Genomic DNA, 21,883 nt, shown 5'->3' with positions numbered 1-21,883 from the left:
GGTTTTGTGGGCAAGGGGCTTGGACTTCCAGCAAGCGTGCGTGAGCGTGTTAGATAGGAGTGAATGGAGACGAATGGTACTTGGGACCTGACGATCTGTTGGATTGTGAGCAGGATAATATTTAGTGAAGGGATTCAGGGAAACCGGTTATTTTCATATAGTCGGACTTGAGTCCTGGAAATGGGAAGTACAATGCCTGCACTTTAAAGAAGGGGTTTGGGATATTGGCAGTTTGGAGGTATGTTGTGTATCTTTATATGTGTATGCTTCTAAACTGTTGTATTCTGAGCACCTCTGCAAAAACAGTGATAATGTGTGAGTGTGGTGAAAGTGTTGAATGACGATGAAAGTATTTTCTTTTTGGGGATTTTCTTTCTTTTTTGGGTCACCCTGCCTCGGTGGGAGACGGCCGACTTGTTGAAAAAAGAAAAATACTCTGCTCTTCTTATAACACTTCTGCTTTGTAAAAACCTCTCATAAGCTACCTTTTTCTCTTTTATCACACCCTTTACTTCATCATTCCACCAATCACTCCTCTTCCCTCCTGCCCCCACCCTCCTATAACCACAAACTTCTGCCCCACATTCTAATACTGTACTGCATTTTTAAAACTATTCCAACCCTCTTCAGCCCCCCCACTACTCATCTTTGCACTAGCCCACCTTTCTGCCAATAGTTGCTTATATCTAGCCCGAACTTCCTCCTCCCTTAGTTTATACACTTTCACCTCCCTCTTACTTGTTGTTGCCACTTTCCTCTTTTCCCATCTACCTCTTACTCTAACTGTAGCTACAACTAAATAATGATCCGATATATCAGTTGCCCCTCTATAAACATGTACATCCTGGAGCCTACCCATCAACCTTTTATCCACCAATACATAATCTAACAAACTACTTTCATTACGTGCTACATCGTACCTTGTATATTTATTTATCCTCTTTTTCATAAAATATGTATTACTTATTACCAAATTTCTTTCTACACATAGCTCAATTAAAGGCTCCCCATTTACATTTACCCCTGGCACCCAAAATTTACCTACCACTACCTCCATAACATTTTTACCCACTTTAGCATTGAAATCCCCAACTACCATTACTCTCACACTTGATTCAAAACTCCTCATGCATTCACTCAACATTTCCCAGAATCTCCTCTCTCCTCTACACTTCTCTCGTCTCCAGGTGCATACAAAATATATCTCAATGGGTTAGAATCTTAACAAATTTGTTGTGTAGTAATATATATTGCTATGTAGGTTATTTGTTGTGTAGTAATATATATTGCTATGTAGGTTTGTATTCTGTATTAGTGTTTTTGCATAAAACTTGACTGTACTGCACTTGTTTCAGGTAAGAGAGGAATTATCTGCATGGAAGATTTAGTCCACGAGATTTACACCGTTGGAGAGCACTTCAGAGCAGCTACAAATTTTGTTTGGACTTTCAAGGTAAGTTTACCATTTTTGCTTGAGCTGTATTAGAAATTACATTCTGTGGCTATAACAAGAAATATGCAAAGCTTTAGTAATCACAAATATGAATTTTTAGTGTACAAAACATTTAATTTTAAAGAGTATTTGAAAACACCAGCCAATAAACATTGTAAAAAGTCTGTGGAGAGCAAATATTTATGTGAAGATGTTTATTTTTATATGTAGCATTTTATGAAGTCTTGGAACAGACTGTCATGTACAGTATAATACCATTTCTTTAGGTCATACAAATAAGGAAGTTTACACGTAATAAAATATTGGTAGATACAAAGTCACTAGCATTCAGTGCATTTTGGATAAACTAATCCTAATGCTGAAATGTTACTTAAGGTTTGGCCTGCAATTACTATGTATATTCTTACCATGTTGGCAAGTCTTGCTATCCAACACAGCTAAACCAAACTAGAGGACAACTTTATGGATATTTATGTAATTCTTCTTTCAACAAAATGGCTGTATCCCACCAAGGAAGAGTGGCCCAGAAAGAACAACAAAAGTTTTTTTTTTTTTTTAAATTTAGCACAGTAATATATATAGGAGAAAGGGTCATTAGCCCCTTGTTTCTGGTATTTTAGCCGCCTCTTACGACATGCATAGCTTACTGAGGAAGAAATCTGTTCCACTTCCCCATGGAGATAAGCAAAGATGAACAAGACCAAGGACTAGGAAGAAAATAGAAGGAAACCCATAGGAGTTTGTATATATATGCTTTTTCATGCATGTGTTGTGTGACCTAAGTGTAAGTAGAAGTAGCAAGATGTACCTGAAACCTTGCATGTTTATGAGACAAAAAAAAGACAACAATCCTACCATCACATAAAACAATTTACAGGTTTCCATTTCACAAACTCGGCAGGACGATAGTGCCTTTCTGGGGGGTTGCTGTCTTACAACCTTTTACCATCCTTCTGCTGTATAAATTACTAACTTTTAAAAAGAATTTTTTTTTTTTTTAAGGTCATCCTGCTTCAGTGGGATATGGCCAGTATGTTGAAAAAAAAACCATTAACTCTATATACTAGTTTCAAGATCAGAATTGCACTTTAAATGGATATAATGAGGTTGATTTTTACACTTTGTCAGTAGTGACTGCCTGGGAGAATTTGTAGACCATTTTTCAGAGTGTGCAAAAATTATAGGGGGATAAGTCTGTTGAGTGTACCTTGTAAAGTGTATGGTAGAGTTATAATTGAAAGAATTAAGAGTAAGACGGAGAATAGGATAGCAGATGAACAAGGAGGCTTTAGGAAAGGTAGGGGGTGTGTGGACCAGGTGTTTACAGTGAAACATATAAGTGAACAGTATTTAGATAAGGCTAAAGAGGTCTTTGTGGCATTTATGGATTTGGAAAAGGCGTATGACAGGGTGGATAGGGGGGCAATGTGGCAGATGTTGCAAGTGTATGGTGTAGGAGGTAGGTTACTGAAAGCAGTGAAGAGTTTTTACGAGGATAGTGAGGCTCAAGTTAGAGTATGTAGGAAAGAGGGAAATTTTTTCCCAGTAAAAGTAGGCCTTAGACAAGGATGTGTGATGTCACCGTGGTTGTTTAATATATTTATAGATGGGGTTGTAAGAGAAGTAAATGCGAGGGTCTTGGCAAGAGGCGTGGAGTTAAAAGATAAAGAATCACACACAAAGTGGGAGTTGTCACAGCTGCTCTTTGCTGATGACACTGTGCTCTTGGGAGATTCTGAAGAGAAGTTGCAGAGATTGGTGGATGAATTTGGTAGGGTGTGCAAAAGAAGAAAATTAAAGGTGAATACAGGAAAGAGTAAGGTTATGAGGATAACAAAAAGATTAGGTGATGAAAGATTGAATATCAGATTGGAGGGAGAGAGTATGGAGGAGGTGAACGTATTCAGATATTTGGGAGTGGACGTGTCAGCGGATGGGTCTATGAAAGATGAGGTGAATCATAGAATTGATGAGGGAAAAAGAGTGAGTGGTGCACTTAGGAGTCTGTGGAGACAAAGAACTTTGTCCTTGGAGGCAAAGAGGGGAATGTATGAGAGTATAGTTTTACCAATGCTCTTATATGGGTGTGAAGCGTGGGTGATGAATGTTGCAGCGAGGAGAAGGCTGGAGGCAGTGGAGATGTCATGTCTGAGGGCAATGTGTGGTGTGAATATAATGCAGAGAATTCGTAGTTTGGAAGTTAGGAGGAGGTGCGGGATTACCAAAACTGTTGTCCAGAGGGCTGAGGAAGGGTTGTTGAGGTGGTTCGGACATGTAGAGAGAATGGAGCGAAACAGAATGACTTCAAGAGTGTATCAGTCTGTAGTGGAAGGAAGGCGGGGTAGGGGTCGGCCTAGGAAGGGTTGGAGGGAGGGGGTAAAGGAGGTTTTGTGTGCGAGGGGCTTGGACTTCCAGCAGGCATGCGTGAGCGTGTTTGATAGGAGTGAATGGAGACAAATGGTTTTTAATACTTGACGTGCTGTTGGAGTGTGAGCAAAGTAACATTTATGAAGGGATTCAGGGAAACCGGCAGGCCGGACTTGAGTCCTGGAGATGGGAAGTACAGTGCCTGCACTCTGAAGGAGGGGTGTTAATGTTGCAGTTTAAAAACTGTAGTGTAAAGCACCCTTCTGGCAAGACAGTGATGGAGTGAATGATGGTGAAAGTTTTTCTTTTTCGGGCCACCCTGCCTTGGTGGGAATCGGCCGGTGTGATAATAAATAAAAAAAATATTTTCAGTCATTGACTTTAATCATAATAATCATCTAGGAGGGAGTAAATATATTAGATGTTGAAGTGAGAGATTCAGGGTTTGGGATATTGGCAGTTTGGAGGGACATCTAAACTGTCGTATCTGAGCACCCTTGCAAAACGGTGATTATGTATAAGTGATGGTGAAAGTGTTGAATGATGATGAAAGTTTTTTTCTTTTTTTGGGGGGTTTTTGTTCCCTTTTGGGTCACCCTGCCTCAGTGGGAAATGGCCAATGTGTTAAAAGAAAAGAAGAATTAGGACCCATATATCAGTGCCTTGATACCATTGTATACATCTTGATCCTAGGAATTTTAGCTACCCTCTTGGTTTAAACCTAATTACCTCCCAGCAGAATTAGTAGCCCAAATGAATATGATGATGATAATCCCCGTTTGTTTTTCTCAATAAAAAATCCAAGGCCCCTTGTTAATTATATAATTTCTTTTTCAGCTGAACAATCCAACTGGAGGGTGGAGGAAAAAGACCACACATTACGTGGAAGGTGGTGACTTTGGTAACAGGGAGGACAAGATCAATGAAATCCTTTCGAAAATGATCTAAATGAAATAAAGATTTTGGTTGATTAATAAGTTTTAATAATCAAATTTATATTGGGAATGCATATGGTAGAGGTAAAAAGAATTGAGAGCTAATTGTAATGACATGTCTAATCACTAATGGTAATGATGAGGTAAGTATTTATTGCAGGAAGAGAGCTAGTCTGTATAACAGGAAACTGATATAGTTCCCTGTAGGGCAGTCTCTACACTGCAATTGGATTTTGATCCAAGGAATTTTACCTGCCTTGTCTCTGCTTTGAACCTGATTGCCTCACATTTTCCCAGGTGCTCTAGGAACCCTATAGGTTTAGTGCACCTCTCATGATTTTAATATTAATTAGGTGTTCTAATTTCCTGAGTTAGAAAACTTTTCTATTTGTGATTGATATACATGGAGTGAGATTAACAAGTTAAGAAAGCCTAGAGAACAAATGGATTTGTCAGTTAAAAATAGGAGGGGTGTTAATGTTGCAGTTTAAAAACTGTAGTGTAAAGCACCCTTCTGGCAAGACAGTGATAGAGTGAATGATGGTGAAAGTTTTTCTTTTTCGGGCCACCCTGCCTTGGTGGGAATCGGCCAGTGTGATGATAAAAAAAAAAAATAATACATGTAAGGTCCTTTCATGAAGATAAGGTTGTTGCCTTGATGCTGATGCTGCTAAAATACATTAATTCCTTCTTAATAGTAACATTATGGTGCCTAGTAAAATTTCATGAGATGCTGATAATTTTTCCTTGTAACAAAACTTCTTAAGATGGTGAGACATGCACAAGACTGATTATACTGGAATGAGGAAATGCTGTTTTCTCAGTAGAGGTTACTTGATGCTGGTGAGGAAGCTTTTGATTCAAGAAGTTTGATCTGACCTCCATTGCCATGGATCAAATCAGCTTTCCTTTAATTTCCCCAGATACTATCTTCCCCCCCCCCCCCCCTCTCATAGGTTTAGTGCTTCCCTATGAAGGGAAGTTGTGTTGGGCTCTACATTTAAGGATTGGACTGGCCTGTCGAACAGCAAGTATGCAGAATTTACCTCTGACGTCACCTCTCTTAACACACTTACTTTGTTCCCTCCTCGCTTATGGACCCGCCTTAGACACTCCCTCGATTTTTTTGACAGCCACAAATTTATTACACAAACTTTATGACTTGTAGGTTTAGCGCTTCTTCTTGTGATAATTACTCGAGGGAGGTTCCTTGACGTTAGTGAGGGGCTCTTGAGCTAGGGAATTGGATCTGTACAATGGTTCCCTGAATTGAGGCTAAATACCTTCCATCCCCTACCCCCCACATGCACTGTATAATCCTATGGGTTTAGTGCTCCTCCACGATTAGAATAATTACAGTACATACTTTAGCACTCAATCCTTTTCAACTCGCCTCTGCTATCCTCTCCACCCTCGTTAGTTTCTTAAACAAGGACACCCTGACCTGCTGTGCTGTATGACCCTTATGGGTTTAGCACTTGGTACCCCTCAGGGGAGGTTCCTTGATGCTGGTGGGGGGCTCTTGATCTAGGGAATTGGATCTGTGCTCCAGTTCCCTGAATACCTTCCAGCCTCCCCCCTTTCCCTACAGGCGCTGTATAATCCTTACGGATTAAGTACTCCCCATGATTATAATGATGTATGACCATAGTGGGTTTAGCTCTCCTTTATTATAATACATGATATGAGAAAAAAACATAATGTCCTTTAAATGACTTATCAGATATGTCAGCAGTAGAATGCAATCGAGACCAAATTAGTAGGTAAGAATATTTATATTTCACCTCTGCGTTTTGAACAAATCACAACTTGTATTGAATCCAGCGTTGAATAGCAATACGGGACTAATGTCTCTAAACAAACTACTATTTCAAGATTTGCATGAAGGTACCCCTCGAGGAAGGTTCCTTGATGGTGGTGAGGGGCTCTTGATCTAGGGAATTGGATATGCTCTCCAGTCCCCTGAATACCTTCCACATCCCCCCTCCCCAGGCACTATAATCTTACAGGTTTAGCACCCACCCCCCCTTCCTTTATGGATTTTCTTTGGAGTTTAAAAGTCCTGAGTTATGAAGATGTACTTTCAGCACCTGAAGGATTTCAGTGACGACAAAAATGAAATCTCGCAAATACTTACTGAAGAGGTGCCTCGATGCAATTAAGTTGCTTGATCCAAGGAGTTTAACTGGATATCACATTCCTTGGTTCCTTCACAGAGATTCCTTAATGAAGAACAAAAAGGCACAATACCGTGACTGGAACAATACACAAATAACCCTGGTGAGGGGCTCATGATATAAGGAATTGAACTTATCACCTTTGCTGGGTTAAACCAAATTATCTCCCATTTCCCAGGTGCTCCCCTCAAGGAAGGTTCCTTGATGTTGGTGAGGGGCTCTTGATTTAGGGAATTGGATCTGTGCTCCAGTTCCCCGAATTAAGCCTGAATGCCTTCCACCCCCCCCCCCAGGCACTATAATCCTCCGGGTTTAGCGCTTCCCCTTGATTATAATAATAATTCCCAGGTGCTGTACAATCTCTATGGGTTTAGCACTTCATCTAACTAATTCATCAAAGATGCTTGCTGCAGAGTATAAAAGAGTAGCATACAAAAAAGAATGCCTTCATTTCTTTTATTTTTGCCTACTCTATAGAAAGTATACAAGAGCTTCAGGTTCTTTGAAATCTCAAATGGCAGAGAGGGTGAGGGCCAGCACTTTGCCAACCAGCCTCAGATGCTGCCATTATCATCCTTCTCTCGTATTCCTTCACTTCATCATCCGTCAGCTCTGGTAACATCCTGCAGTGGTGGAGACATTATTTGTGGTAAGTCATACTTAATAAGTTTCAAACCGTCCACAGTCAACTCATTTATATACACCCATACATGTTCGACAAGCGCAGTGCAATAGCAAACAATCTTAGCAATGCTAATAAGCCACAGAAGGAATGAAGTCTTCAGTTCAAGATCGTTCATGCTTTTCCATGCATCATCAGGAGCTCCCCTCAAGGAAGGTTCCTTGATGTTGGTGAGGGGCTCTTGATTTAGGGAATTGGATCTGTGCTCCAGTTCCCCGAATTAAGCCTGAATGCCTTCCACATCCCCCCCCCCCAGGCGCTGTATAATCCGCCCCCCTCAAGGAAGGTTCCTTGATGTTGGTGAGGGGCTCTTGATTTAGGGAATTGGATCTGTGCTCCAGTTCCCCGAATTAAGCCTGAATGCCTTCCACATCCCCCCCCCCAGGCGCTGTATAATCCTCCGGGTTTAGCGCTTCCCCCTTGATTATAATAATAATAATGTATAATCCGCCGGGTTTAGCGCTTCCCCTTTGATTATAATAATAATAATAATAATAATAATCAGGAGCTATGCAATATTCCTGGGTTAATGCCTAGTTTTGATTTGAATATGAAATGTTGCAAGAGCTGCAGTAGGTAGATTGAGGGAAAAGCTTTTTTAGTGGAAAGGTACCGTGTTGATGCTGGTATTACCTTGGAGGACTTCCATCCCACCGTGGCTTGCTTTTGCATGTTAGATCAATTATAATATATGATGACCCAGTATAGAACCTTCATCTGGGGATGCCTTGATCCAAGAATATGGAGCTACTCTACTCTTCTAATCAAATTTCATTATCCCAGGGACTATGACCCCTACTGGCTTAGTGCTCCCTATTATTGTAATTGACTCCTTTAGCACTCCCCTACCCCCTGTATGCCATTACCATTTAGTGCTGCAAGATTCCTCCTAGCTTAGGCTTAATTTATTTCGAGTATAAAGCTTTTTTACTAATTGTGGCAGTCTACTGATTCAAGGAACTGGGGCCGCCCTAACCATCCTAGGATCAAGCATACTAATCCTAGTCCCCAGGTGGTACATGGCTCTTACAGGCTTAGTACTTACTGAGCATGCTCAAGTATTAACTTAGTGTGAGGACGAAGGTGAGTCTCCAGTAGTGATGGTGTGAGCAGGTGAGCCATGGCTACTGACAGGTACACTAAGTCTATACCACCTTCAACCTGCGTACGAAATAATGATCTGTATAACAAAAATTATTATATACACCTACAGGTATGTATTAGTGTTTATATAATAAGGTGAGTGTATCTATAAACACTTGAGAGGTGTGTATCAATATACATGTATTGAGAATTTCACTGTATATACATTACTTGGTTATGATATACACCAAGAGGATTGTCAGTACATGCTGCTCAAGGGAGATGCCTATATGCTGGTGAGGGGCTCCTGATCCAAGGAATTGGATCTATCCACCCTTTCCATGGATTAAACCTGACTGCCTCCTATTCCTCAGATGCTCTATGACCCCTATGGATTTATCGCTTCCTCCAGGGAGATAATATATCATAAGAACATCAGAGATTCACTCATGTACCACAAACCATTGTAAAGATATGTAACTGTAACAGACAACAGTACAAGATATAAGACAAAGGTGGAATACATAATAATATTAACTTCTCCCTTAAATTCTTCATGTTTTCAATCCCCTCAAGGAAGGTTCCTTGATGTTGGTGAGGGGCTCTTGATTTAGGAAATTGGATCTGTGCTCCAGTTCCTTGAATTAAGCCTGAATGCCTTCCACATCCCTCCCCAGGCGCTGTATAATCCTCCGGGTTTAGCGCTTCCCCTTGATTATAATAATAATAATAATCATGTTTTCAATATGGAATTTTTTTAACAATTGTGAAAAAAATATTGAAGAAATAATAGGAACACACAAGCATTGTTTCTGCATCTATAGATACCCAATAACAGATAAAAATAGGTAATAAACATGCAAGAATAGATATAAATAGGTAATAAATATGTAAAAAATAGATATAATTAGGTAATTAGCAATGTGTAAAAACTAGACCGTGATATGAGTACTAACCTCAGGCAGAGATGTAAGATTACCGAGTCGTGTAGGTGAGAGAAGAATGATCTGTGTTCCATCTAGTGTAAGGTAACTACAGCAGGCGCTAATTCTCCTCTCTACTCTCTTCTTACTACTTCTCTCTTCTGAATCATTCTCTTTCCCATTATTTCTGATGTTATGTAGGTTTTTGGTCTGGCTATGTGTTTCATTGTTATTATTTGTTGAGAAAGAATACTGATGTGTCTCGACAGTGTCAGAAACTTGGGAATTAGTTTTAGTTGTCCCCTGACATGTATTATTTAACAGTGTAAATGTTGCGTTATTATTGTCTTTCTTCCCATTTGCACTTGTATTATTGTTTATTATGATTTCCTCTGTTTCATCAGTCTCTAAATCCCTCTCTCCGTTTTTGTTATTCATTTTTACTAGTATTGTATCCATATCCTTCTCTCCCACTTTCTCTTTCACAGGTTCGTTGTTATTTACTGACTTTCCCTTCACTAGCGTCTCATTCAAGTGTTGTGGCGACTCCACTGTAATTACCACTTGTTTTATGACATCTTCTAGCCTGGGTTCATTCCTCACTAGGTGGTGCTCCTGAAGAAGTCTTGGCTCCGTCACTAGGTGGTCCTCCTGAAGTAGTCTTGGCTCCGCCACTAAGTGGTCCTCCTGAAGTAGTCTTGGCTCCGTCACTAGGTGGTCCTCCTGAAGTAGTCTTGGCTCCGCCACTAAGTGGTCCTCCTGAAGTAGTCTTGGCTCCGTCACTAGGTGGTCCTCCTGAAGTAGTCTTGGCTCCGCCACTAAGTGGTCCTCCTGAAGTAGTCTTGGCTCCGCCACTAGGTGGTGCTCCTGAAGTAGTCTTGGCTCCGCCACTAGGTGGTGCTCCTGAAGTAGTCTTGGCTCCGCCACTAGGTGGTCCTCCTGAAGTAGTCTTGGCTCCGCCACTAAGTGGTCCTCCTGAAGTAGTCTTGGCTCCGCCACTAGGTGGTGCTCCTGAAGAAGTCTTGGCTCCGTCACTAGGTGGTCCTCCTGAAGTAGTCTTGGCTCCGCCACTAAGTGGTCCTCCTGAAGTAGTCTTGGCTCCGCCACTAGGTGGTGCTCCTGAAGTAGTCTTGGCTCCGCCACTAGGTGGTGCTCCTGAAGTAGTCTTGGCTCCGCCACTAGGTGGTCCTCCTGAAGTAGTCTTGGCTCCGCCACTAAGTGGTCCTCCTGAAGTAGTCTTGGCTCCGCCACTAGGTGGTGCTCCTGAAGAAGTCTTGGCTCCGTCACTAGGTGGTCCTCCTGAAGTAGTCTTGGCTCCGCCACTAAGTGGTCCTCCTGAAGTAGTCTTGGCTCCGCCACTAGGTGGTGCTCCTGAAGTAGTCTTGGCTCCGCCACTAGGTGGTCCTCCTGAAGTAGTCTTGGATCCGCCACTAGGTGGTCCTCCTGAAGTAGTCTTGGATCCGCCACTAGGTGGTCCTCCTGAAGTAGTCTTGGCTCCGCCACTAGATGGTGCTCTTGAAGTAGTCTAGGCTCCACCATTAGGTGGTCCTCCTGAAGTAGTCTTGGCTCTGCCACTAGATGGTGCTCCTGAAGTAGTCTTGGCTCCGCCACTAAGTGATCCTCCTGAAGTAGTCTTGGCTCCGCCACTAGATGGTGCTCCTGAAGTAGTCTAGGCTCCACCTTTAGGTGGTCCTCCTGAAGTAGTATTGGTTCTGCCACTAGATGGTGCTCCTGAAGTAGTCTTGGCTCCGCCACTAGATGGTGCTCCTGCACGTGGTGGTGTGGAGCCCACAGCTCCTCCAGTAGGCTCTCCAGGTTCCACTGGGCTACTTCACTTCCACTCTAAGACAAGATAGCGTCATCATTCACCTGGCATAACTATACAATATCTACGGTAAGAAATGCTTTTACTGCAGTATTCACTACAAATACAGCAAATTGGAAATAAAAACTTGGCTATCTCCCCATCATCCCTTCTCACCCCCTTCCCCTGAGTCACTTCAGTCACCCCTTCTCACCCCCTTCCCGTGATTCACTTCAGTCACCCCTTCTCACCCCCTTCCTCTGAGTCACTTCAGTCACTCCTCACCCCCTTTCCCTGAGTTACTTCAGTGAGGTGGAATGTTTGAGTAGTTTGTGCCTAGGGGTAGGGACCACTTCTCTGGGATAAGAGCTACCCAAAAACATCTCTAAGCGTAAATGGTGGGGATATTTTCTATTTTGTCTAAATTTGCCGACACTCAGGGCCAGTGGCACGGGATGGAAAGTGGAAAATATATTTTGAAGTTTTACTAGCTTTGTGATTACAAATTATGAACAAACTATCCTAGTGATTTGTAAGTAAAATAAACCAATATTTCGGACCGTCTTAGATTTATCAATATTATTAGTAGTAATAGTAGTATATAGCAGTAGTAGTGTTTTATTAAGAAGACGTATAGGTGATAGCTTGCTGCTAACAACAATAATAATAAAAAATAGGAAGATATACATATTTGCTGGTGCCATTGTGAGTGATACTAATCCTGGAGTCATTCGAGGCCAGAGCCAGGGCAGGGAAGGGCCCGGTCAGCAGGTCACCCCAGTACCCAAGACGACGGTGCTTCTTCATGCCCTCACACACTGTCACCACTGCAATAATGATAAATTATTTCAATACACAGTACTGTGCAAGTGGAAGTCCTGCATTATGGACATATTGAGGACAAATGCCGGAAATAAGTCACAAACTTTTTGGGGGGATATTGCCATGTATTTTACACTGCATAACATAAATAAAAGTCGTGTCTCCTAAGGATAAACGACCAGCCTAAAGGTCCCTCAAGGGAGGCTCCTTGATGCTAGTGAGGGGCTCTTGATCTATGATCTGTGATCTTGATCTATGATCTGTGCTCCGGTTCCCTGAATTGAGTCTGAATACCTTCCAACCCCCACCCCATGCGCTGTATAATCCTACGGGTTTAGCGCTCCCTCATGATTATAATAATTATGACTAGTCTAAAGTCAGTCACCACATAACCATCCTGTGAGTGACAGTCACCACAAAACCATCCTGTGAGTGACAGTCACCACATGACCATCCTGTGAGTGACAGTCACCACATAACCATCCTGTGAGTGACAGTCACCACATGACCATCCTGTGAGTGACAGTCACCACATAACCATCCTGTGAGTGACAGTCACCACATAACCATCCTGTGAGTGACAGTCACCACATAACCATCCTGTGAGTGACAGTCACCACATAACCATCCTGTGAGTGACAGTCACCACATGACCATCCTTTTTTTTTAGATTTTGCCACCGAAGTGGCTAGTTTATTGTGCACCCCATATCCATCCTGTGGACGGTAGCGCGAGAGCATATGGATACACAAAAGGCCTAGGAACTAGGCCCCAAAGGGTTAACAGGAATACATATGGATTTATATCTACATATCTATAGTTCACTTATCTGTTACAAGCAAATTTAGGAAATTTGCTTAGTATATCTGGTATCTTATTTTCATTAATAAGATATCTTGACATGTCACATAGGTTATTATACTGTCTGTCTCTGTATTCCTCAATAAGTGGACAATTAAGCACATAGTGTTCAAGAGAGTGACCATATGCCTGATCACATAATTTACATTTAGTTTGATCATCATCTGTGTGTCTCCCAAACTGCCAGAAGTACTTGTAACCAAGCCTAAGCCTGGCCACTACAACATCAGTCAGTCTGTTCACATTGCAAGTTGCTCCATAAACATACTTATCTACGTTCATGTTATCATAGTGGGTTATAGATCTACTCAGGCTTCTAACTGCATTCCTATAACAATCATTTTCATTATTTACTTCTCTCCTAATATTATTCCTAATGCTAGACACAGTTATACCAAAGTTATATTCTACATTCTCCTTCTCGATACTCTTCTTGGCTAACATATCAACTTTATCATGAAGGAGTAATCCAATGTGTGATGGGATCCATAGCAATTGTACATTAATTCCTTTGTCCCTAATTTTTGAGTATCTATACCTGGCTTCCCCAATGAGCATGTTGTTGGAGTCATTACATGAGTCAAGAGCCTTCAATGATGACAAAGAATCAGTAATGATGATAGAGTCAAGCTCAGTGTCATAGGTTAGCTTTAGCGCCATTAGGATTGCAAACAATTCAGTTTGCAGTGTAGACGCCCAGTTGTTAATTCTTATGCCTAACTCAACAAATTTATTATCGTTCTTAACTAGGGAAGTGGCAACAAGAGCAGATGCAGCCCTGCCAGAAGACTCCTGTTTAGATCCATCAGTGTATATAACTTGTGTATATAACTTGTGATAACCATCCTGTGAGTGACAGTCACCACAAAACCATCCTGTGAGTGACAGTCACCACATAACCATCCTGTGAGTGACAGTCACCACATAACCATCCTGTGAGTGACAGTCACCACATGACCATCCTGTGAGTGACAGTCACCACATAACCATCCTGTGAGTGACAGTCACCACATAACCATCCTGTGAGTGACAGTCACCACAAAACCATCCTGTGAGTGACAGTCACCACATAACCATCCTGTGAGTGACAGTCACCACATAACCATCCTGTCAGTGACAGTCACCACAAAACCATCCTGTGAGTGACAGTCACCACATAACCATCCTGTGAGTGACAGTCACCACAAAACCATCCTGTGAGTGACAGTCACCACATAACCATCCTGTGAGTGACAGTCACCACATGACCATCCTGTGAGTGACAGTCACCACATAACCATCCTGTGAGTGACAGTCACCACATAACCATCCTGTGAGTGACAGTCACCACATAACCATCCAGTGAGTGACAGTCACCACATGACCATCCTGTGAGTGACAGTCACCACATAACCATCCTGTGAGTGACAGTCACCACATAACCATCCTGTGAGTGACAGTCACCACATAACCATCCAGTGAGTGACAGTCACCACATAACCATCCAGTGAGTGACAGTCACCACATAACCATCCTGTGAGTGAGTCACCACATGACCATCCTGTGAGTGACAGTCACCACAAAACCATCCTGTGAGTGACAGTCACCACATAACCATCCTGTGAGTGACAGTCACCACATAACCATCCTGTGAGTGAGTCACCACATGACCATCCTGTGAGTGACAGTCACCACAAAACCATCCTGTGAGTGACAGTCACCACATGACCATCCTGTGAGTGACAGTCACCACATAACCATCCTGTGAGTGACAGTCACCACATAACCATCCTGTGAGTGACAGTCACCACATAACCATCCAGTGAGTGACAGTCACCACATAACCATCCAGTGAGTGACAGTCACCACATAACCATCCAGTGAGTGACAGTCACCACATAACCATCCTGTGAGTGAGTCACCACATGACCATCCTGTGAGTGACAGTCACCACATAACCATCCAGTGAGTGACAGTCACCACATAACCATCCTGTGAGTGAGTCACCACATGACCATCCTGTGAGTGACAGTCACCACATAACCATCCAGTGAGTGACAGTCACCACATAACCATCCTGTGAGTGACAGTCACCACATAACCATCCTGTGAGTGACAGTCACCACATAACCATCCTGTGAGTGACAGTCACCACATGACCATCCTGTGAGTGACAGTCACCACATAACCATCCTGTGAGTGACAGTCACCACATAACCATCCTGTGAGTGACAGTCACCACATAACCATCCTGTGAGTGACAGTCACCACATGACCATCCTGTGAGTGACAGTCACCACATAACCATCCTGTGAGTGACAGTCACCACATAACCATCCTGTGAGTGACAGTCACCACATAACCATCCAGTGAGTGACAGTCACCACATAACCATCCTGTGAGTGACAGTCACCACATAACCATCCTGTGAGTGACAGTCACCACATAACCATCCTGTGAGTGACAGTCACCACATAACCATCCAGTGAGTGACAGTCACCACATAACCATCCTGTGAGTGACAGTCACCACATAACCATCCTGTGAGTGACAGTCACCACATAACCATCCTGTCAGTGACAGTCACCACAAAAACTAAACTCTGTTTCAACCTTATTTAAATGGAATACCGTGAATCTGATGGGTTGAACAAAAGTGGGGCACTGAGGTATCTTTAATGAGGGAACGTTTTGTCTCCTGCGTGATGGTCTACCAAACAGAATACAATTAGAGTTCTGGAAAAGAGAGGTAAGATAAGATTTATTGAGATTTTTAACCCTGTGTAAGGAGGGTTAGCCACCCAGGATGACCCAAGAAAGTAAGTGCGTCGTCGAGACTCATTACAGTTGTGACCGGGTGTGGACATGTGAATTTGTTCATGATTGTAACCATTACCTTTGTACCTTGTTCAACTATCAAAACTTTGGGGCCCAGTCCCTGGACCCATTATGTACCTTTGTACTCCTTTGACTACCGTCCGTCTTATTTCCATTGTGCTCTTTCAGTCTTGTAGCGCTGTATAGCCCTTGTGGCTTAGCGCTTCTTTTTGATTATAATAATAATCTTTCAGTCTTGACCCCCAGGATGCCACCCACAACAATCGACTAACATCCAGGTACCTACTTGTAAGTGAACGAGACAACAGGTGTAATGTAACACCCAAGTACCTACTTAATGCTAGGTGAACAGAGACAACAGGGCAATGAAACGTGACCAACTTTTCCACCTGTGGAAAATACTGTATATATTTTCCAGAAATTCAGTATTTATATGTAAATAGATGGCCATACTGTATTTAAAAATATTTATGTCACGTCTGCGTCTGCGCAGACGTGACTCGCCATCTTGGTTTTGAATTGGATACGTCAGCGTAATGGGAAGGAATTTTCGTGCTCTAGAGGTTGAAATTGGGCTGACACCTCTCAAATAGGAGGCGAAATTGTTGGACATGCATTCCTGCATAACTTGAGATATCAGACGACTGGACAAGACAGCTCCAGGAACCTCAGATAAGCTCTCTAGATTTGTGTATAATTCTGGCCAGTGTTTTCATAAATTTAGTTAGTGAGGTTTTTCTGAGTATGATACAACTTAATATCCAGTCAAATTGGTGAGTGATATTAAGATATATTTTCCTTCGGTTATGTAATTGTGTTTATATATAATCATTTTCTAATATACAGTCCACAAATTTATATATTTACCAGAATTCCTGATGTATAATTCATTTAATTAATAGGTCCAGAGCAACTTGTGGTTATGACAGTGGTAGGTATCGAAGGGGGACATTTTTTGCGACCTAGGTGTCCCAAATTCCTACTTGTCTATGTAACATTGATAAATAATAATTATCTTTGTTATCATTTTCTGTTATGTACATAATGAGTTACATTCAGATAAATGCAATTTTCCACACCACCCATGCCGGGAATTGAACCACTGACACTCATTCTGAGGAGAGTGCGTTGCCAGCCGAGGTAGTTTGAGGCAATGCCCCCATCATCCTTAAATATATTTGTTGGATACGTGCTCTATTCATTGGCTTTCAGCTTGTTTAGATGCAAATTGATCAAAACGTTGTCACACTAAGAGTGATGTACAGCCTATGTCTACTTGTGTGTTACTAGTTAATGGTCCAGGACGGGCCGAAATGTCGTCAAAGAGTTTCTTTCTACTATGTTCAAGTTATTTGTTGATGTGTCTGTTTTTTTCACGATACCGTAAGATTATCACATACCTGACGCTAGAGACGTGTTAGGAAGGAGTGGGGCAGCATCTGTGCCCACTGTGAATGCATGTCCTGACCCCCGCCACTTGAGGAACTCGTGCCCCCACCCAGAGCCCACAGCAACGTAGCCATCTCCTGGCGGCGTGCCCTGGGGTGCAGCAGCAGTGCCTTGCCCCTGGGGTGCAGCAGCAGTGCCTTGCCCCTGGGGTGCAGCAGCAGTGCCTTGCCCCTGGGGTGTGAGGTGAAGGTGCTGGATGCGGTGAGATAGACGCATGTACCAGGCCCAGTCTGCCTCCCCCTGTCTTGTGTCGTAGCGGGTCTTCAGTAAGTTTCTCAACCGTACGTCCCTGTTGCGGTAATTTTTTTCCACAGTGGTTGTTTTGCATATTGTGGTATTACCTGCTTACTGTGATCTCATTACATTATGATGTGTTTGAAATGGAATATGTTGAAAGTGTTAAATAACTGGAGGAATTTTCAGTGCATTAATATAACAACTCAAATGAAGAATATTTATTCAGGTGCTTAAAATACCAACCTTAAGCCTGTATAGAGCTTAAGGATGACTTAAAGTTCTACACAGAGCGAAATGTTGTCCAAACAAGGACCTGCCTTGTATGAACCAGTAGGCCTTCTGCAGTGTTCATTTCTTATGTTCTTATGTTCTCTGTCTTGCACGAAAAGTAAGACACGTGCAACAGCTGGGTATCTTTATTGCTATCTGACTGAAGAAGCCTACTGCGTAGGCGAAACGTTTCACTCAATAAATTTACCCAGCTGTTGCACATTGCCTTATTCTTCAGTTTGTCAGTATTATTTACCATTTTCAACATATCTTGTATTTTCTGTGATACGTACCAGCAGAGGGCCGGGTCGTACTGGGTGTGTGTGAGTGTGTACCAGGTCCTGCAGACAGCCTCGATGGCGTCCCTCTCCCGGTACTTGAGCTTTCCCGCTGAGATGACGCCCAGGAGAACCGGGAACTGGGCAGCATCAGTCACTGATCTAATGTGACACTAAAGCATGAGTAGTGTGCTGCTAACCCTCCCATTAGTGTTAATTACAGTGTTGATGTAAGAAAGGTCTGGTGGAGGGAGGGTACAGTGTTGATGTAAGAAAGGTCTGGTGGAGGGAGGGTACAGTGTTGATGTAAGGAAGGTCTGGTGGAGGGAGGGTACAGTGTTGATGTTAGGAAGGTCTGGTGGAGGGAGGGTACAGTGTTGATGTAAGAAAGGTCTGGTGGAGGGAGGGTACAGTGTTGATGTAAGGAAAGTCTGGTGGAGGGAGGGTACAGTGTTGATGTAAGGAAGGTCTGGTGGAGGGAGGGTACAGTGTTGATGTAAGAAAGGTCTGGTGGAGGGAGGGTACAGTGTTGATGTAAGGAAGATCTGGTGGAGGGAGGGTACAGTGTTGATGTAAGGAAGGTCTGGTGGAGGGAGGGTACAGTGTTGATGTAAGGAAGATCTGGTGGAGGGAGGGTACAGTGTTGATGTAAGGAAGATCTGGTGGAGGGAGGGTACAGTGTTGATGTAAGGAAGGTCTGGTGGAGGGAGGGTACAGTGTTGATGTAAGGAAGGTCTGGTGGAGGGAGGGTACAGTGTTGATGTAAAAAAAGGTCTGGTGGAGGGAGGACTACATGCTGTCGTAACGTGGTACACCAGTTTATTATACACTAACCTGGGCAATAATTCGAGCACTGTTTGGTTCAAGTTTATTAAACAACAAACACCATTTCCATTCATAAGATCAATAAGATCAATAAAACTGTCCAGTTTATAGACACCAGAACTCAAACTAGAAAGATAATATTGATCACCATGAAGGGGATACTTTACCTTAATCACAACACCTTAATGATGAGTCTAAGAACTTATGTACACACCTCACTTCACTATACTTATATGTATAGTTTGTGAACGATTGTACACACATACACTACACACACATACAGTACACACACATACAGTACCTCTGAACAGATGTATACACCTTAGTTAATATACTTATATCAGTTGTATAATGTAGAGATCAAGATTATTATTATTTTGCTTGTTGTTATAGCTTACATGTATAGTTTGTGAACTGATGTATGAGCTTATCATACATACATGGAGAGTCTGCGAGCAGTCAGCTCCAGGTAGCTTCTTGAGTTTGGTCTGAGGTAGAGGTTAGCCCAGAGGTCGAGGAGAAGGGTGGACCTCTCCCTCGTACCCATGCCCTCCTGCAGGCTGGCATCCATCAGCAGTAACAACCTGGCATACACCTCCACCTGCGCCTCCAACACGTACACCTACAGGGCATACATAAGAACATACGAGCACTTACGAACATACAGCAGCATTAGCATAATTTCTAGTAGGGAATTATACAAGAAATCCACAGTAGGGGTTTTAATGCCCACTATTGTGGGTTACGCCCCCCTTGTTTACCCACTAGTAGCACGTATTGAATTTGTCAGTTCTTTAAGAATATAAGAACAAAAGAGCGCAAGACTGGAGGAACACTGCAGTAGGCCTACTGGCCCATACTAGATAGCTCTTTCTCAAATCCAACCATTCTCAATGTCTACTGTGCTGGGTATAGCCCTCACGGGTTTAGCTCTTACGCAGAAAATATGACACTGATTACCTTGAAGAGAGGAGCTTTAATGCTGGTGAAGAGCTCTTGATGCAAGGAATTGGAGGTCGTTATCTGTCCTTGCCTAGGTACTACAGATCCTTTCCTTCGTATCTTATCTGGCAGTATTCACCCCTGGTTCAGTACTCACCCAGACTGACAGTACTCACCTAGCTGACAGCACTCACCCAGACTGACAGTACTCACCTAGCTGACAGCACTCAGCAGACAGACAATACTCATCCCAGCTGACTGTACTCATCCCAATTGCCTTTACTCATCCCAGCTGACAGTATTCACCTATCAAACAACACTCACTCCCTGCTGACAGTATTCACTCCATGCTGACAGTATTCACTCCATGCTGACAGTAATCCCTGCTGATATTACTCACTCCCTCCTAACAGTACTCTATCAGACATTACTCGGTCTAGTAGACAGTACTCACCCCAGGCGAGAGTACTAGCCTAGGAAGACAGTACTCACCGTAGTATATAGTACTCATCCCTGCTGACAGTACTCACCCTGAGGCGGCAGTTGCTATTGTTACTCCTCCACCTTGCAAGTGTCAGCAGCAGGTGTCGTGGGTCCCCTGCACCTGCCATAACCACCTGCACATCATCACCACCTGTGCACCATCCTTCACCTGCAACACAACAGTAATCATGTCACTCTTCATCAGCCTCATCATTTTCTCAGGTTAATTAGAGTAGATGTCTTGATCACTATTAAGGTTAGGTTAATGAGGTTTGAAGTCTTGCCAAGCCCATGATGACACTCTTCAGGTCACTTGTTCTATCTAGGCTGGAATATTGCTGCACACTAACAGCACCTTTCAAGGCAGGTGAAATTGCTGACCTAGAAAATGTACAAAGAACCTTCACGGCGCGCATAACAATTCAAATTCAAATTCAAAGTTTATTCTCTATAAGGATTACGGAGATAAAACACCTCAATTACTGGGAGCGCTTGAGGTTCCTGAACCTGTATTCCCTGGAACGCAGGCGGGAGAGATACATGATCATATACACCTGGAAAATCCTAGAGGGACTAGTACCGAACTTGCACACGAAAATCACTCACTACGAAAGCAAAAGACTTAGCAGACGATGCAACATCCCCCCAATGAAAAGCAGGGGTGTCACTAGCACGTTAAGAGACCATACAATAAGTGTCAGGGGCCCGAGACTGTTCAACTGCCTCCCAGCATACATAAGGGGGATTACCAACAGACCCCTGGCAGTCTTCAAGCTGGCACTGGACAAGCACCTAAAGTCGGTACCTGACCAGCCGGGCTGTGGCTCGTACGTTGGTTTGCGTGCAGCCAGCAGTAACAGCCTGGTTGATCAGGCTCTGATCCACCAGGAGGCCTGGTCACAGACCGGGCCGCGGGGGCGTTGACCCCCGGAACTCTCTCCAGGTAAACTCCAGGTATTAAGGTTAGGTTAATGGGGTTTAAAACTTATTATATTAAGGTTAAGTTAATCTATGTAATTCCAAGTAGATGGAGATAATTCCATGTAAATGTCGGGTCTCAAAAATTTCTCTGCTGGTTTATAATAGACAAATTAAGGTAAACGTTATGAGTAAAGTATAACTCACTATGTATGTAGTTAATGAGGTCAACCGGAGGAGAGAAGCCCCACCAGTTAAATAACCCATGACCGTGCATTATCAGACTATTATTATTGTATTTACAAGTAGCGGTAAACTCGTATGGGTCACACAGCGCAAGGAGTGGCGGTGGTTCGATCCTCCATCCACTAATATCCACGGGAAATGTAAAATTTTGTTCTCGAGCTTCTCCAAAAATGTCTGGAAAATGACTGAAATTTCTTGTCAGGGATGTAAACAACTTTGGTTGCTATGGTAACCGCGTGGACCAATCAGAGCACGGATTAGAGCTGAGTTAAGAGAATGCGGGAAGTGAATGGCCAATCAGAGGCCCGGTAA

The 21,883-nt window shown here is 42.9% G+C and overlaps 3 protein-coding genes across 3 annotated transcripts in view; 2 read left to right on the top strand and 1 right to left on the bottom strand.

The window, feature by feature from the left end:
* Window positions 1–4,797, top strand: part of RpL7 (ribosomal protein L7) — a 28,380-nt gene extending 23,583 nt beyond the window's left edge. The window contains exons 6-7 of the mRNA XM_070104646.1: window positions 1,356–1,453; window positions 4,658–4,797. Coding sequence (XP_069960747.1) covers window positions 1,356–1,453; window positions 4,658–4,768 — 209 coding nt within the window. The 3' untranslated portion in view covers window positions 4,769–4,797. The remainder of the gene's footprint in view (window positions 1–1,355; window positions 1,454–4,657) is intronic.
* A 1,831-nt stretch (window positions 4,798–6,628) lies between these two features.
* Window positions 6,629–21,751, bottom strand: Dnaaf3 (Dynein axonemal assembly factor 3). The gene is made up of 9 exons (XM_053798040.2): window positions 21,533–21,751; window positions 20,455–20,576; window positions 19,423–19,604; window positions 18,173–18,319; window positions 17,324–17,661; window positions 12,112–12,251; window positions 9,654–11,462; window positions 8,660–8,775; window positions 6,629–7,555 (listed from the first exon to the last, which is right to left on the bottom strand). The coding sequence occupies exons 1-9, from the start codon at window positions 21,600–21,602 to the stop codon at window positions 7,426–7,428; spliced, it is 3,054 nt and encodes a 1,017-aa protein (XP_053654015.2). The 5' UTR covers window positions 21,603–21,751; the 3' UTR covers window positions 6,629–7,425.
* The window catches only part of LOC128703369 (CWF19-like protein 1), a 61,284-nt gene continuing 50,796 nt past the window's right edge, over window positions 11,396–21,883 (top strand). The window contains exon 1 of the mRNA XM_070104645.1: window positions 11,396–11,514. The gene's annotated coding sequence lies outside the window, so the exon portion shown is untranslated. The remainder of the gene's footprint in view (window positions 11,515–21,883) is intronic.

The sequence above is a fragment of the Cherax quadricarinatus genome, chromosome 93 (assembly GCF_038502225.1).
Source record: "Cherax quadricarinatus isolate ZL_2023a chromosome 93, ASM3850222v1, whole genome shotgun sequence".
NCBI lineage: Eukaryota > Metazoa > Arthropoda > Malacostraca > Decapoda > Parastacidae > Cherax > Cherax quadricarinatus.
Note: the sequence above shows the minus strand (reverse complement) of the source record. Positions and strands in the feature narration are given on the sequence as shown.

Bases quoted from the DNA above. Each gene is read 5' to 3' on its own strand.
- Dnaaf3 (XM_053798040.2), bottom strand. From the start codon at position 21,602: ATGCACGGTCATGGGTTATTTAACTGGTGGGGCTTCTCTCCTCCGGTT. The intron at 20,577-21,532 runs GTGAGTTATACT...GTTGTGTTGCAG, and splicing joins CCTCATTAACTACATACATA to GTGAAGGATGGTGCACAGGT. The intron at 8,776-9,653 runs GTTAGTACTCAT...TTTCGTACGCAG, and splicing joins ATCTTACATCTCTGCCTGAG to GTTGAAGGTGGTATAGACTT.